Here is a 14,813-nt window from a genome sequence, read left to right on the forward strand (position 1 = left end):
ACCCTTATGTCCAGGTTTTGTAAATCACTGAAATAAGCATTTTTCTTCAGAATCATGAGAGAATCGTGATCTTTAGTCTAAGCAAACAAATCGTGATTCTCAATTTGTACAGAATCGTGCAGCTCTACTACATAGATGATTATTTTTCCCTGTCTTGCTATAAATAAATACTAATCCTTTTATTTATTACATTTTAAGCTTATACCAGTGAAATCTGTTTCATTGATTCTGTTGGTAATGGAAAATGTTGTTTTTATTGTAGATCTAATACACTGTACCAATGAGATGAATGTGAACATTCCTCAGCTGGCAGACTCTTTGTTTGAGAGGACCACCAACACCAGTTGGGTCGTCGTGTTTAAGTCCCTAATCACAACACACCACCTCATGGTATACGGGAACGAGGTGCGTGACTATGGGAGACCCGTCCACTTTATAAACATATTCTTTGCATGCAAAATTAAGCGTTTATTACAAAGATCTGGGAACAGTATTAAGCACTGAACTATTTTTTTATTTTTATATTTTGGTTGCAGCGGTTTATTCAGTACTTGGCCTCCAGGAACACATTATTCAACCTCAGTAATTTCCTGGACAAAAGTGGTCTACAAGGTAGAGTATTCTGCTGTCCATCTTGATGTTTGGTGATTTGGTACACATCTTTAGATAGTTTTTTTTACTCCATTATTTTACAGACCTTCACAGAAAAATATTTTTTTATTGTCTTTTTTTGTCTTTATTGTCTACCTAGGTTACGATATGTCAACATTCATTCGGAGGTATAGTCGATATCTGAATGAAAAAGCGGTTTCATATCGACAGGTGGCATTTGACTTTACAAAAGTAAAGCGTGGGTAAGTCATTTACGTAAACCTTGTACATTTAATAGAATGTCATTTTAAACCCATAAATAAGGTGCAGTGAAGGTAGTTTCCTTATGAAAAATTCTTTTTTTTGGTGTGCTGAATATTGCATTAAGTGCATTATGTAACCCAAACGGTGATTCATTTGACTGGCAAATTCTTCACTCAATACAATAACTTTTTTAAGTCTGTGCTATAGCTGTAGTTTTTGTCATAGATCATCCAGTGCAGGATTTGTGCAGGCCACGTTATGCTTGAAGTCATTGTACTGGATCATGCACTAAACCTCCATGAACTGATCCCCCCCAATGTCATTTGACCTATATTTTAAAATCTTGTCCTTAAGGGTGGATGGAGTGATGAGAACCATGAACACAGAGAAGCTTCTTAAAACCATTCCCATTATACAGAACCAGATGGATGCGCTTCTTGACTTTAATGTAAGTTATAGCTGATGGCTGATCTACATACTTTACATGCATGTCTCACAATGCTCATTGTTTCAAGATGCACCGTCTAAGATATATGCAAAGCACTTGGACAGAATTTACAGTGCATTCATGCAAATATGTAAAAATAAATTAGGATTTGTGTCTGTCCAGGTCAATGCCAATGAGCTCACCAATGGGGTTATCAATGCAGCTTTCATGCTTCTCTTCAAAGACTCAATCCGACTTTTTGCAGCTTACAATGAGGGGATAATTAATTTACTGGGTAGGTCTTGCAGGGTACATTTTCTCAATTCTGAATTATCTTTATGAACAGACTTTTGTAAGTGATTTTAAACTCTGGAAATATAAACCTGTGGAATCGATTTTAATACTCAACATGCAGAAATCTCCACATTGCTAATTGGTAATGGGTTAGTTTATGCCTTCCTCTCACAGAAAAGTATTTTGACATGAAAAAAGTTCAGTGCAAAGAGGGCCTGGATATCTACAAGAAATTTCTTACCCGAATGACCCGGATTTCAGAGTTTCTTAAAGTGGCAGAGGTAAGATTCTCATGTGTTGCTCTGGTTTAGCAAGGTAAAATACAGTAAAAGAGCATTGTGCAACGTATTTGTTCTTCTCATCTCACAGCAAGTGGGAATAGACCGTGGGGACATACCTGACCTGTCCCAGGTAAGACCTTACTTTTTATCCTGACTTTAATTCCTTCACTCTTTTAGTATTATTAACTTTCCTTAGTATTTTCCAAAACAGTTCTGCTTTCTCTCTTACTTTACCTTGCACAAATGCATTTCTGATTGCCAGAAGCATGAAGGTCTTTAGGATGCGCATGTCACTGAAGGCTTCTCACTTTTTCTATCTTAACTTTTCCCTGTCTACAGCAAATAAAGGTGTTATGGGATCAGTGGAGTTTTGAGAATAGAGATTTAATAATGTAGTAGATTGAATGGCTGCAACGGTACTCAAAATTCACGTTTCGGTACACAAAGAAAGGGAAAACAAAGAATCTTTCTTTAAATTATTTATTTTGAAAACAGTGGCTGATGGGCAATAATACTTCTTCTGAAGGCTCATTTATACATGACCGCGCTATGCATATTTCTTCAACGAAATTACAATACAAAACTTATGAGCCTCTTATATGCACATTGTATAAAAACCTAATAATAAAAGTAAAAAAAAGTGCAATTATAATAATTGTAACAAAATTAAGACATTAACAGCACAGATTTCTGTATCTTTTGCCTTTCAGCTCACCACTTGTACTTATCACTATCAAATTTTATTTTCAATTACAATTTTGGCTTCCAGCGATTATGAAAACAAGATAATCAAGATAAAATGGTTATTGTGCCGCAATGAAACACCCCGGCATCTTTAATGCATCCTTTATTAAAGTTAAAATAATAAGGAAGCGGGTTATGAAAATAAACTCCGAAACTGCCATTTCTCTGTGCGGTCAGCGCCGTATCTATGAGTAGCGTGAAGTGACCGGGGAAGAGATTGAATCTTTTCCCGGCTGATGCACACTCTGGAGCGGGGACGCTCATCACTAGCGCTCGTTTGCCACAGCTAGATTATAACGTGATGGCTCGGGATGTAGTTAATCATAATATATGTCACGTTCACTCTGTGTATCTTATCATGAAGAAAAACAGCGATACACAGCTCTATTAAGAAATGAAAATTTGTTTTTTGTGAGATAAAGATGGATCGAAGAACATAAAGGTGAGAGAGTGTAGTCTTAGCCCATTATACACTGGAACAAAATACATTTTTGATTAGTCTTTTTTGGCTTGTATTCCAAAATAATATCTAAAACTCCTTTAAAACAACGTACATTTACTTTAGGAGCTATCCTGCAGAAGAAAAAATTGTTAGCGGAGAATGTTGAATACAATATTTAATCAGGGCTCAACATTAACGCTTGTCTGGGACAAGTGGATTTATGAAGGGGCAAGTGAAAGAGAATTTTACTTGTCTGACTGATTAAAACGACGAAAAAACGAAAAAATAACCAGCTATATTGATTGACAGGCAGCTTATGTGTGTGTGCTGAACATGCGTGTGCGTTCCGAACATGCTCGCGTTAATGCACACCTGAACGGTCAAATACATTTAAAAATTCCACCAAAATGCCCATCTTGGTGAGGTATTCGTGTGAACACAGAGAGTGATGAAAGTGATGTGAATGTAAACAGTGGAGAAAAAAGCAGATTTGTATTAAAATGTTGGACTTGTAAGTATAAATGTAAGCTAATATACCTGCTGCTGTCTAGTGTAGTGTGTCATTATAATAAACAAGAAAATGCTCACTGCTCTTGACTGGGTAACTTTAGTGGCTTTAAAAAGTATTAATGTATTATAATCATACAGTAAAGACCAGTAGTAGTTTGCATTAGTAGTATGTTGCATTTCATTCTGAATGTTTACTTGAATACATGATAGCCTACTGCTGTTAAAAACTTTTAAAGCTGTTAAATAAGCACTGAATTTTCTTAATTTGAATTTTTTTTCTATTATTTTTTATCTATTACTATTCATTGCTGTTTTTTTATTGTTATTTTATTACTGACTGTTTACTAGTCTTGAATAATTACTTAAGAACTTGAAACCACTAACGACTTTTCTTTTGGTATTGTGATAATGTATAGCCTTTATTGTACATGGTAGATCTTGCTGCAATAACATGATGAAAAAGTAGACCTCATTCCATAAAACTATGAGCATCCCTGCGGTAAATGGTTGCGATGGAGACTTTTCTTTATTTGACTACCATACGTAACATAAAATAATTATCATGACAATAGCCTGCTCCCTTACCCAGTGCAGTTTACATTTCAAGGTCAAGGAAATCCACTGTTAAAAAGACAAGTTTTTTTTTAAAGTTCAATAAATGCATGACGTTTCCAAAGTCAATGAGTAATCATGTTAAATAATCGTGATCTCAATATTGACCAAAATAATCATGATTATGATTTTTGACATAATCGAGCAGCTCTGCTTATCACTCAGTTTTCAAGTTTGTTTTCAGGAAAATCAGAATGATCAGAGGAGAAGACAATTAATGGACAATTACAGCACGTGCTTGTTTATATATAGCAGACACTACAGAATTGCTGAAATGCGTTCTTGTAGGAACTTTATAACGGGGCTGAAGCACGTTAAGCGGATGCTTAAATCCGGTTGTGGTGATGTGGGCGTGGCCGAGCGACATTTGTGGAGAGCGAGGCCGGGAGAGGAAGAACGGTAAGGATTGACACCTGTGGGAAATTATTTCTAACAGATGTTCTGTGTTACAGTGAGAGCTGAGAGGGACAAAAAGGGTGTCCGGATTGCTGGAGGAGAGAGACACACGTAGCAGAGTGTTCTGTGTGTTCATTCATTTTATGTTGTGCTGAAAAGCAACTTGTTGGTTGACGCTGAAAAGTGTAAAAATAAAACTCATGTTGGATTGTTCACCCGGCTCCCGCTTCCTCCTTCAAAGTAGCAAGAGATCTGTCACACCGGTATTCTCTATGACTGAGAATGGTCGCATATCTGCAGCAATAAATAATCCTATGGCGTTCGTTATCGCTTTAGCTCTGTCTGAGCTTGCAGCGAGAGGCTGCTTGAATGCCGTGGCGAGACCAACTTGCATAGGCTGTTTATGTTTTGCTCCCATAGATCAAGAGACATGTGATGATGTCGGCGCAAATAAGTCATCATGTTATATGTGCTTCCTGACATACCCGACTTCGGTAAAACAGAGCCAACACACAGCCTTCATCCTGTCACTACTCGTTACCCAGTATTACTGTAGTTTACTGCGAAAACATAATGCTCCCAAACAACAACTTTTAGAGATGCAGTGGTTCTTCAATCTCTGGCGTATTCAAGTCTGAAATATTATATTTTGTCAAGTTCCATCACAGTTGGGAAAAATAGCGAACTAGCTATATAAACTTCACATGCATTTATCTACCATACCGAAAGCCCTGTATCCATTCAGTTCAGCGCAGATACATGTACCGTTGCAGCCCTAGTAGATTGTGGCTCCCGTGAATTGCATTATAACACATGTAGGACCGAGTCATAATGGCTAATGTTAAAGGCATAGTTCACCCCCCAAAAAAATTCTGTTAACATTTAATCACCTTCATGTTATTCCAAACCCGTGTGACGTTTTTTTTTTCTTCTGGGGAACACAAGAGGGCAAATTCTGAAGAATGTAGACGGTGCTCTTGTTTGCAGTACAATGAAAGTGAGTGGTGACAAATGCTGTTAGCCATTCTGCCTCATATGTGTTTGGAACTACATGAGGGTGAGTAAATGATAACAGAATTTCATTTTTGAGTGAACTATCCCTTTAACTTTTGTTCACTGTTCGGTCATTTTTTACCAAAATAGATTTTGTTGGTTGGTTACTTTTCATACTCTTGCCATATAAACACAGAAATGTGGACTGGATTTGATTAGTTTAGGCCACATGACAAATAAAGCGACACTTGTGTTGTTCATGGTCAAATTTGACAGACCATAGGAAATGAATGGGCGAGACTACAATTTAATATTTTTTTCAAATAAAATCAAGAATTCAGCCACAATGCAAACACACACTGACAGAAATGATGGGGTGAGACTGTAACACATCCACAATGCAGAACACACACACAAATTCTTCTTGTTACAAGGGATGAATTAGTGGATCTCTGCAGCCATCTACTAGTTATACTTGTCATTTCATGTCATTTTTGGCAGCAGTCTGCCCCCAATACATGACACATTCTTATATTTTCTTCATTTCAACGTAGAGAAGTGTAGGTTTTTACTATAGTGGAATTAATTTGAATATGCAAATGCACAACTTTAGTGTTTTTACATAACTAAAGTTAGTATTATTACATTTCTTTTATAAAAATAAAAGAATTACAAGTTTATTGTTTTCTGTCAAATTTGACCACAAACAATACAAGTCTAAAACAAACAGTGCACAAGCGTTAAACATGGACACATGGAAATGATAGAGTATATAATCAGAATAAATACCATCATAGCCATAATTAAGAGCAGATTGCTGCTTTGAAATACATGCACTGTATGTCTGACCAAGACCACCTTTATGTTCTGTATTTTCACTTTATCTTTCCACCTTCTGTCCTCCTTCAGTTTACAGTTTGTGTAAGTACTTATTTTTTTACTCTTTTCTGCACTCCTTTGCACTGTTTTTTTCTTATTATCAATATACTGTATGTCAAGCTCTTTACTGTCCTTTCAATGATGTGTTGGTTCAAACAGTGCAATATTCCTGAGTAAATGTTTTGCATTCCCTCAGGCCCCCAGCAGTCTTTTGGATGCTCTGGAGCAACACTTGGCTTCATTAGAAGGAAAGAAGGTTAAAGACTCCACTGCCGCCAGCAGGTGGGTCTTTCAAATGAGGCATTTGTTTTAAAAGAGGCATTATGTTGAAAGGACTTGATAAACCTTATATACTGCAGTAGCTCAGGATAGTGTAGGTGTAATTTCTCATCAGAAGCCCAATTTATTTCTCTTCAACTTTTGTAGGGCAAGCACACTCTCCAATGCGGTGTCATCTCTGGCCAACACTGGCATGTCTTTCACCAAAGTGGATGAAAGAGAAAAGCAGGCAGCTCTGGAAGAGGAGCAGGCACGATTGAAAGCTCTAAAGGTACATTACAGGAGCACATGTATTCAATGATTTCCCACCGTTTCTGTTGGCAACTTTTGTTGTGGACTGTTTGTGGTTTTTTAAGCATCACATTCATAAAATGTAAACTGTTGTTGTTATTTTATATGTCAGTCCATGTACATTTCATTCCATGTTATCTACCAGTGTTTTTGAATTATAAAAAAAATCTACCTATTTCTAATCTTCTGTTCTAATATTTAATTTTTAGCCCACTTGCACAAGTGCTAACACCTAAACAAGTGTATACAGCTCTGCCTTGTTAACATGCGTTACATGCGATTTCAACAGGACTTTGTGTGCTTTATATAAACAGGAACAGAGGCTGAAAGAGCTCTCCAAGAGGCCTTCATTTGCTACAACTGACACTTCTCCAGTCTCCACCACAGCAGCATGCATCAGCACAGCTCCTGCCATAGACCTGTTCTGCACTCCCAGCTGCTCCAATGGGTTTGCCTAGATATTAACTCACAGAATGTGCTGTAGCCAGGGTTGGGCAAAATTCAGCAGAATTTAATTGAATAGTTCACCCAAAAATGAATGTTCTCTCATCATTTACTCCTCATGCCATACCAGATGTGTATGACTGCAGAATGCAAATTAAGATTTTTAGAAGAAACTCTCAGCTCTGTAGGTCCATACAATGCAAGTGAATGGTGACCAAATGTTTGAAGCTCCAGAAAGCACACAAAGGTAGCATAAAAGTAGTCCATTAGACTACTAAGTGTTTAAATCAATGTCTTCAAGCAATCCAGTCATTTTTGAGTGAGAACAGACCAAAATCAAACTCCTTTTGCACCGTACACCTTGCCATTGCAGTCTCTAGGCACAATAATGATTTAATGCTCAATTACACTTCCTAGTGCTTAATGCATGCACAGAGCACTAGATGGCGCTAGGAAGTGTAATCAGCTTGAAACTGCCAAGGATACTGCTGATGTCAAGATTTATAGTGAAGGGAAGTTACATTGTAGTTTGTTCTGACCCACCGATTAGATCACTTCTGAAGACATTAACCACTGGAGATGTATGGATTACTTTTATGCTTTTTGGAGCTTTAAGGTTTTGGTCATTATTCCATTACATTGTATGGACCTACAGAGCTGAGATATTTTTCAAAAAATCTTTGTTTGGGTTCTGCAGAAGAAAGAAAGTCACACAAATCTGGATGGCATGAGGGTGAGTAAATGACAGAATTTTCATTTTTGGCTGAACTATCCCTTTAAAAGGAATTTAAGAATTGTCTCCCTTTTAGATCATGAGTTGGAATTTAAATTGGATTGGCCACACCCCACTGAATGTTGAATGATTATTTGGTATGACAGGAAGATAAATGTACATGTAGTAAATCCACATTTTTATAATGTTTCCGGAAATACCCCATATGTTGAGTGTTGGAAAGCCTGTTTATGGGTAATTCAGAATGATAAATGAAATACTTTGTTAAAAGCTGCATTTACAGCAGTTTTTAAGCATTTTAAGTCTACTTCCTTAAATTCAAATTCTGAAAACAATTGGAGTACAATTCTACTTTCTGTTTGCTATCTCAACTCAAATTCTGAAATTCTGAAATTCTTTTCAATCTAAAAGAATTTTTTTACTTCACTGACAGTTAGGTTTTAGTTTGGGTAAGGGAGTAATCCTGTTGGCTGTATTACATCATTTACAACAAAAATTCTTGCTTTTGGTGCCAATGTGGACATTTCACTCACGTATGTCCATACGTTCAACAACACTTCCAGCTTCGACAACTTGGGGGCAGTGACTTGATTTTCAATAAGCACAGACCGATTTCAGCTGCAGAACTTTCGACCTACTGTCGCCGAATTCACAGTGCGATCAGCCTGGATATATACCAAACATGTTTAATCCTAGCAACACTGATATACTGAGACTCAAAATTCTTTTACATTTCTTTGTGATCAGGTGATATTTTTGTAATCCTCTTATTTGACCCTCAGTGCCCTGAAGATGGAGAGTGACCTCTTTGACCTGCAGACTAACTTTCAGCCAAGCATGCAGCCGGGACCCTCAGTGGCCACGGCATGGGGAGGTAGTCTCATCTAAAATATGTCCTTTGCATGTGATGTCTCACAGATTCAGCATGCTGTAGCTTTCTCTGTGTTAACTTGAGTCTCGTTCTAATGTCCTCCTGTTCGACTCTTTCTGTCTCTTTCTCCTTTTGCCTGCTCAGATCCTTTCTCTTCTTCTGAAGCTGTCGATGACTCCATTCCAAACCTAAACCCTTTCCTAACCAAACTTGTTGTTGATGGTGCACATCTACCCGTTATGTCATCCGATGGTGTTAGTTTCTCCTCTAGGACGTCAGGTCATGAGATATTTGGTGGTAAACACGCTTTAGTTTCTTCTCCCCACCCATCCAAAGTGTTTTATTAGAGTTTTTGGTCACTGAAAGTCCCCCTTGTTTCGCATACTCAGTATCCTGTTGCGTCAAATCAGGAGTCCTCTGATTAAGTTTGGTCACGCTGTTTTTCACTAAGTCTGTTTATCCCCAGGCAAGAGTTTATGTCGACCTTTGAGTAAAAATGCAGTCTGTAATTGGAGACTAAATTAGTGGCAGTGCTGAAATCAAGTCTCTGAATGTTGGTTAACACAAAGCTTTGTTTTAGCAGACTGTACAGATATTTAATCAAGCCTAAAATTAAGCAGTTGTAGGTAGTGTGAGACCAGGAGATCTGAATAAAAAAAATTAAAAAAAATGCAAGTTTATATGTTGAATGCAAAAATAAAGATGATGTAGCAGACTATATACTATGTGGATCACTTTGCCCAATTTCCAACATAGAAAATCAGTTCATATATCATAAAATCCGACTACCGTTATTGTTAAAGGAAAAGTTCACCCAAAAAGGAAAATTCTCTCATCATTTACTCACCCTTATGCCATCCCAGATATGTGTGACTTTTTTTCTTCAGCAGAACACAAATGAAGATTTTTAGAAGAATATCTCAGCTCTTTTGGTCCATACAATGCAAGTGAATGGGTGCCAAAATTTTGAAGCTCCAAAAATCACACAAGTCAGCATCAAAGTAATCCATATGACTCCATTGGTTGAATCAATGTTTCCAGAAGCGATTTGTTAGGTGTGGGTGAGAAACAAATCAATATTTAAGTAAATTTTTACAATAAATTCTCCCTGCTTAGTCAGGCTGCACTTTAACTTTCACTTTCACATTCTTCTTCTTGTGTTTTTGGTGATTCTCATGCTTCATACATATGCCACCTACTGGGCAGGGAGAAGAATTACAAGCAAAAATTGACTTAAATATTTATCTGTTTCTGACCCACACCTATAATGTCACTTCAGAAGATTTGGATTTAACCACTGGAGTCATGTGGATTACTTTTATGCTGACGTTATGTGATTATTGGAGTGTCAAAATTTTGGCACCCATTCACTTGTATGGACCTGCAGAGCTGAAATATTTTTCTAAAAATCTTAATTTGTGTTCTGCAGAAGAAAGTCATACACATCTGGGATACCATGAGGGTGAGTAAATGATGAGAGAATTTTCATTTTTGGGTGAACTATCCCTTTAAGGAATGAAGAATAATTAATGTACCAGTAATAATATTGTTCATAACCTTATAGTGTCCCATTTAAATCAACTGTCATAGCTTTCATATGGGATGTTTTAAACAGGGTTCACATATTTAAAGGTGTGTAAGTGATGTTTTTATGAATTGACATACAGAAAATGCCTCTATTACCTGTCAGAAGGGGCACTGTTAGGATTTTTGGGACCCCTGACAACTTAGCACTCTGGGCCCCCTGTCTTATCGCAACCTGTACAACATTTTATTTTATTAAATTTAAATTTTTTATTTTTTCATTCAAAATTATAATTATATATATATAAAAAAACAAAAACATAATCATGATCGCACATTCAATAAAAAAAACACTAAAAAGAAATTTGACTTTGAAAAGTTAATTAAAATAACTTAAATCACTGAAAAAGGTGCCATGAAATATCACATCTGTCTCTGTAACAGCCTTAGTCTAAGTAAACAGCAGGGGAAAAGATGTCCGCTGGCAGCGGTCAGATCATTTGTTTAGCCAATTAGAAGACTACCTGCCTGTAAATCATTGTGCGCATTCACTGGGAAGCACATATATGCTTGTATAAGTGCCGATACATTGTCCTGCTCCCGCAAAACGCTCAGGGTCGGACGGTGAAATGCTCAGGGGGACCCTCCCCCCTCCATCTGCTCCAACACAGCGGTCTCTTAATAGGTCTGTTGCGACTATTAAATAACCATCTGATCGCAGTTATTTGATCTAACTGTGGTTATTTGAGATAACCGCGATTATTGGGCATTCTAATTCTAATCACATTTTAATGCCCAAAAAGGGTCATTTTAAGCGAATATACTATATAAATGCCATAAACGGTGCGTTTTGTGTGTCATTCAGTTGAAGTCCGAGTATCACTGAGCAGCACCGCAGATGTCAACCAGCTCCTGTCCGGAAGAGCGCAAAGCACTCTGATGCGCACACTGGCAGCAGAGACTCCTGCAAAAACATAAACGAACAAGTATAACCAGTGATAGTGAACGCAGAGCATTTTGGCTTCACTTTAAACGATTGTGTAATGGCAAATGTTCCTGGTTCATACACGCAGTGTTAATGACACGCAGTGACACAGAGGAGGAGACGCAGCTTACTCTATTTCTGTGGAGTGATAAATTTATGAAATTAAATCTCAAAGGTTTTGCTTCATGACAAATAAGGGCCCGTGGGTTTAATCAGAGCATTAAAATAATAATAATGTGCGAAAGTGAAGGAATTAGGACAGAAATATTTAACTATTGCAGATTATAATACAATTTTATATAAATATAATAAAATATAAATACAAATTATTTTTAATTTTTTTACAAATTTATAATATAAAAATATGAGTTCAAAGTGTAAATGTAAAATTGACCAAAACTAAAGTTGACCAAAAAGAGAGACATATTTTAAGTATTTAGAAATATTTTGATTTTTAAAACATAATTTCTCATGTAATTCAGAAATTTTTAAAGCCTTAAAAGGAAACCATATATTCCTATTTTATTATTTGCTATATATATTTCAAGTTAAATAAAAATGACTTCATAAGGTGTATGAAGCACACATGCAGAAAAAAAGCACAGCTTAAAAAATATGACCATTTATATGACAGTTAATCGTGTAAGCCCTTAAAGAGACAATGAATCGCCATAGCCCTAAAACAGACAATTAATCATCATAATCGCAATTATTTGTTTGACAATTAATCATCAGTCAAATTTAATACTCGTGAGAGCCCTAGTCTCTAGCGTGTGTCTTTGGAGTGTGGGGATTTGGAAAGAGGGGGTGTGGCTAATTCAACGGCTAGTCTGGTGGAAATTCCAAAACAGCTAAAATCACTTACAGCACTTTTAATTGAAATCTTGGAAATATCAATGAATTTTTGTGATTTCCAGAGCTGAAAAAGTCATGGACATTTATAAAATCTTCGGTGTGTCTGTTGAGGGTGTTTGTATTTTTAAAGGAATAGTTCACCCAAAAATGTAAATTTCCCTCATTTCGTTCCATAACCGTATGACTTTCTTATGCAGAACACAAAAGGAGATGTCTTGCATTATTCAATCTTAAAGGGGTCATTACATGCTTTTTTATTTTAATATGTTCCTTTAGGTTCACTTATAATATTAGTAAAGTTTTTTGCACAAAAAGCAGTCATATAAAACGTGATCAGTTTCCACCAGCATTTTGACCCTCTGTCAGAAAAGCTTGGTTTTAGTGCTGCATCTCCTTTAAGACTTGACAGTAAACGCCCACTGTTATGATTGGCTCTCTGCTCTTGACTGACCAGTACTCTCATTAACATGTCACTGGGTGGGACTACAGAAGTGATAAGGTAAAGTAGGCATTGATGTATTGTTGTGGAGGCAGTCAGATGCAAATGTCAACCCAAGTGTGACATCAAAATGTGGAGGAAGTAGAGAACGAGTCATTTTGGCAGGTTGGTTTCAACAAATGCTCATGTTCAGGACGTTTTGAGTTCTGAAACTTACAGTATGTTTTTATAGTACAACGAGCTCTTATATGTCAAAGATCAAGGAACATTTTATCCCTCATGTTATGACCCCATTAAGGTATGCAATAGGTTTTGGTGAGAAACAAAGCAAAATGTAAGTAGTTTTTTAATGAAAATCTTGATGTCCGTTGTGCGTTTATGAGTTTGGAGCGAAATGAGGGTCAGTAAATTATGACAGAATTTTATATTTTGGGTGATCTATACCTGGAAGTATTCTTTTAATTCCAAAAAACAGTACATGACATACAAATGGAAATCTGCCCCAGTAATCTCTAGAAAATTATGAAACAAGATGTTTTTTCCAGTAATCATAAACGACTAGATAGGTCATGGAAAAGTGGAAATTCATTGGTCAAAAATTGTGGGAACCCTGTTTAAATGGTCGGAATTAGTCATCTCCATGGCAAGTTAATGTTAGAAAATAATTTTGACATAATATTTAATAGCCGTTTTCACCTCAATGTATTTGTAAATGAATTGATATGGTTTAGTAGTTAAACTATAAAGATATATGTGAATGATTGTTTTTCCTTTTTCACCATAGATCAGTACAATCCCTTTATTGATTCAAGTTCATCTGTATCAACCGATTACAAACGCACTGTGCGGATAGAGCACTTAATCTCAGGTACCATGATGGCAATCCATCCCACCTATGTTTCCCCTCTCGCAGGAAACATAGGAGCACTGAAGCAGTGCACAGGGAAAGCTCATGACTTACCTGTGGATGCTGTGTTTGCCTTCTTCACATGGCTTTTGTTTAGCCTTAATTTTGCTGTCTAATTTCGCTCTACTAATCTGTGCAATCTGAAATGTCTTTTCATGTCTGTTTAACATCGTGATGCTTGCCGTGTTGTTTCACCTTCTCCCTGCCTGCTTGTCAGACTCGTTTGGTCAAGCGTCTATGGTCCAGCATCTCCCAAACCCCTCTCCCTTCCAGTCTGAGCCCTCCACTGTTGCAGGCCTATTCAGAGGTAGGGAGCCTGTGGCTGGAGGTTGCCTTGGTGGCTTTATCCCCCTTTGTGATAAGTGTTTCCCTCGGTTGTGACTCTGAATCCCCTCTTTAATGCAGTCTGATCGAACGTGTGTTATGGTTCCAATTCAGGACAGATCCTTAAAGGGAGAGTTCCCCAAAAAAGAATATTTTGGGGTGAATTCACTAAACAGTTGCGCTACTTTTGCGGCTGGTAATTCAACGCAACCCGTGTCTTATTCACTAACCACCCGCAATCTAGTCTAAGAAGGCGCAATCATCGCTGAAATGGCACGTTTGCACCATTGCCTTATCTGCATAATTTCTTTAGTGAATAGGGCACTAAACCAGTGCAGATTGAGCATGCAATTAACCAATGCTTTTACCAAGCACAATTCTTTCTTAGTGAATTCCCCCCTCTGTCCCTCCTCATTTTGTTCCAAACCCGTATGGCTTTCTTTCTTCCGTGGAACGAAAAAGGAAATGTCAGACAGAATGTTAATTCTAATTTATTTGAAGAAGCCAAATCTTTTCTATTTTTTTGCATGAACAAACTACATAACAACATCACCCAAGGTGAACTTTACCTGCATTTACACTACACGCGGCAACGTTTTAAAATTACATTGAACAAAATAAATAAATAAAGAACATCACGTCCAAACCACACTGATGATTAGTTTTTACCAATCATTAACGCTCTTCGACTAGCCGAGTTCTCTTTGGTTAAGAATTTCATGAATATC

General features: G+C 37.0%; 1 protein-coding gene across 14 annotated transcripts in view; it reads left to right on the top strand.

Annotated features, from left to right (window-relative positions):
* LOC127429835 (phosphatidylinositol-binding clathrin assembly protein-like) overlaps window positions 1-14,813 on the top strand; it is a 29,992-nt gene that overhangs the window by 7,975 nt on the left and 7,204 nt on the right. For 5 of the 14 annotated variants that reach the window (XR_007895362.1, XM_051679099.1, XM_051679101.1 and 2 more), the window contains exons 2-15: window positions 263-405; window positions 537-612; window positions 752-854; window positions 1,210-1,303; window positions 1,466-1,577; window positions 1,751-1,857; window positions 1,946-1,987; window positions 6,630-6,715; window positions 6,860-6,983; window positions 7,318-7,451; window positions 8,963-9,054; window positions 9,196-9,348; window positions 13,639-13,722; window positions 13,979-14,068. Coding sequence is in view for 12 of the 14 variants with exons in the window: in XM_051679099.1 (XP_051535059.1) it covers window positions 263-405; window positions 537-612; window positions 752-854; window positions 1,210-1,303; window positions 1,466-1,577; window positions 1,751-1,857; window positions 1,946-1,987; window positions 6,630-6,715; window positions 6,860-6,983; window positions 7,318-7,451; window positions 8,963-9,054; window positions 9,196-9,348; window positions 13,639-13,722; window positions 13,979-14,068 (1,440 nt within the window). In the remaining 2 variants the exon portion in view is untranslated. The remainder of the gene's footprint in view (window positions 1-262; window positions 406-536; window positions 613-751; window positions 855-1,209; window positions 1,304-1,465; window positions 1,578-1,750; window positions 1,858-1,945; window positions 1,988-6,629; window positions 6,716-6,859; window positions 6,984-7,317; window positions 7,452-8,962; window positions 9,055-9,195; window positions 9,349-13,638; window positions 13,723-13,978; window positions 14,069-14,813) is intronic. The other 9 variants (XM_051679106.1, XM_051679111.1, XM_051679108.1 and 6 more) reach the window with 7 other exon arrangements.

The sequence above is a fragment of the Myxocyprinus asiaticus genome, chromosome 39 (genome assembly GCF_019703515.2).
Source record: "Myxocyprinus asiaticus isolate MX2 ecotype Aquarium Trade chromosome 39, UBuf_Myxa_2, whole genome shotgun sequence".
Taxonomy (NCBI): Eukaryota; Metazoa; Chordata; class Actinopteri; order Cypriniformes; family Catostomidae; genus Myxocyprinus; species Myxocyprinus asiaticus.